General features: G+C 43.6%; 1 protein-coding gene across 1 annotated transcript in view; it reads right to left on the bottom strand.

Annotated features, from left to right (window-relative positions):
• Positions 1-457: 457 nt before the first annotated feature.
• LOC107661081 (TRIO and F-actin-binding protein-like) overlaps positions 458-1,462 on the bottom strand; it is a gene marked incomplete at its 5' end in the record, with an annotated part of 8,870 nt that continues 7,865 nt past the window's right edge. Inside the window, one exon of the mRNA XM_016450527.1 lies at positions 458-1,044. Within this exon, the coding sequence (XP_016306013.1) occupies positions 877-1,044 (168 nt within the window). The remainder of the gene's footprint in view (positions 1,045-1,462) is intronic.

Below are 1,462 nucleotides of genomic sequence, written 5' to 3'. Positions count from 1 at the left end.
TAATGCATTTTTTGTCCATGAAAAATAGGATTCTCAGTTTCGTAAAACCGGGATATTTGAAAGTTTGATTGCTAGAACAGGAAAAGTCATGGAAATTAATATCTAAAAAAAACCTATGATGCCTTTGAATATTGTTGTGGACAGTGGGTGGACTTGAGTCAAAAACATCTGATTTAGACTTAAGTTTAGTGTCACTAGAAATATAAATACACTCAGATTATCACATTGTACATGAACAGTCTTTAACACTAGTTAGTCAATCACTGCCACATCAACTCACCTCTGCTGGTTATTAACACAACTGACCCGTTCTGGTTTCGCTTCAATGGCAATCAACACTCAATTTACCACAACTCTGAACTTTTCACTTCTGATTCTTCATATGATTTCAGCTTTGTGAAGACAAAACATTGTAATAAGATTTAAAGGACAATCACTCAGACTTCACAGAGACCAAATAACCCAAGTTTTATTAGTCATAGTGTTATATGTTTACATATGCGTTAAACTCTAAAATTAAATATGACAACATCTTTTAAAAAAACATTGGCTCATTAAAGCAAAGCTCTTTTTGTTTTTGTGGCACAAAGGACACACACACACACTGGTACTGGAGGCACATAATCAGATGTTAGTTTGGCAGATAAACGCACTGAGACTCTGATCGTTCACATACGTATGTGCGTGTGTCCAGTTCTTCCACACTGTGCTAGCGACAGTGAGACATTCCAGTTTTGTTTCCAGGAGTCGAACACACACATACAGACATGAGAAAGTGCAGAAGCGTTTGTTCCAGTGTCCTGCAGCTGATTGGCCGGTCGGAATCCCTGCAGCTGATTGGACTGAACTGAAGGCACGTGACTGAGGCTCCTCCCCTCAGGAGGTGTGTGCATGTGTGTTGTCGGTCTGCTGTCCCTCGTGCAGCGCGCTCAGTGCCAGTCTCAGGTGTTCTCTCAGCGCCTCGGCCTCGCGTTCGCTGCGCCTCTTCATCACGCTCAGCTCCTCACACACCTCACGGTAGCGCTCGCACACGCTGCTCTTCTCCTGACACACACGCGAAACACACACATTACAGACACAAACAGGCGTTACACACGGGAAACACACACTTTACATATGGGAAACACATGTTACACAGGGACACACACACACACGGGAAACACACTTTACACAGGGACACACACACACGTTACACACACAGGAAACACGCATTATACACAGACACAAACACGCGTTACACATGGGAAACACACATTACACATGGGAAATATACATGTACACACAAGTTTTTTTAAAAATTTTTACAGTACGGCGGCGCGTGCACACACTGCGGCTTCTCTCTCTCCCGTCAGAACGGTGTTTTCATGTTTTTTGTCTTGTGAGTCGAGTTTTTTTTAGAGTTAAACTCCGCACACGCCAAAGAGCTGCGGGATCTCGGTCTGCTCCGGAGGCCCACACCATC

Source organism: Sinocyclocheilus anshuiensis, unplaced genomic scaffold, assembly GCF_001515605.1.
Source record: "Sinocyclocheilus anshuiensis isolate Anshui unplaced genomic scaffold, SAMN03320099.WGS_v1.1 scaffold2803, whole genome shotgun sequence".
NCBI lineage: Eukaryota > Metazoa > Chordata > Actinopteri > Cypriniformes > Cyprinidae > Sinocyclocheilus > Sinocyclocheilus anshuiensis.
The sequence above is the reverse complement of the archived record's forward strand: the minus strand, read 5'-3'. Positions and strand labels throughout refer to the sequence as shown.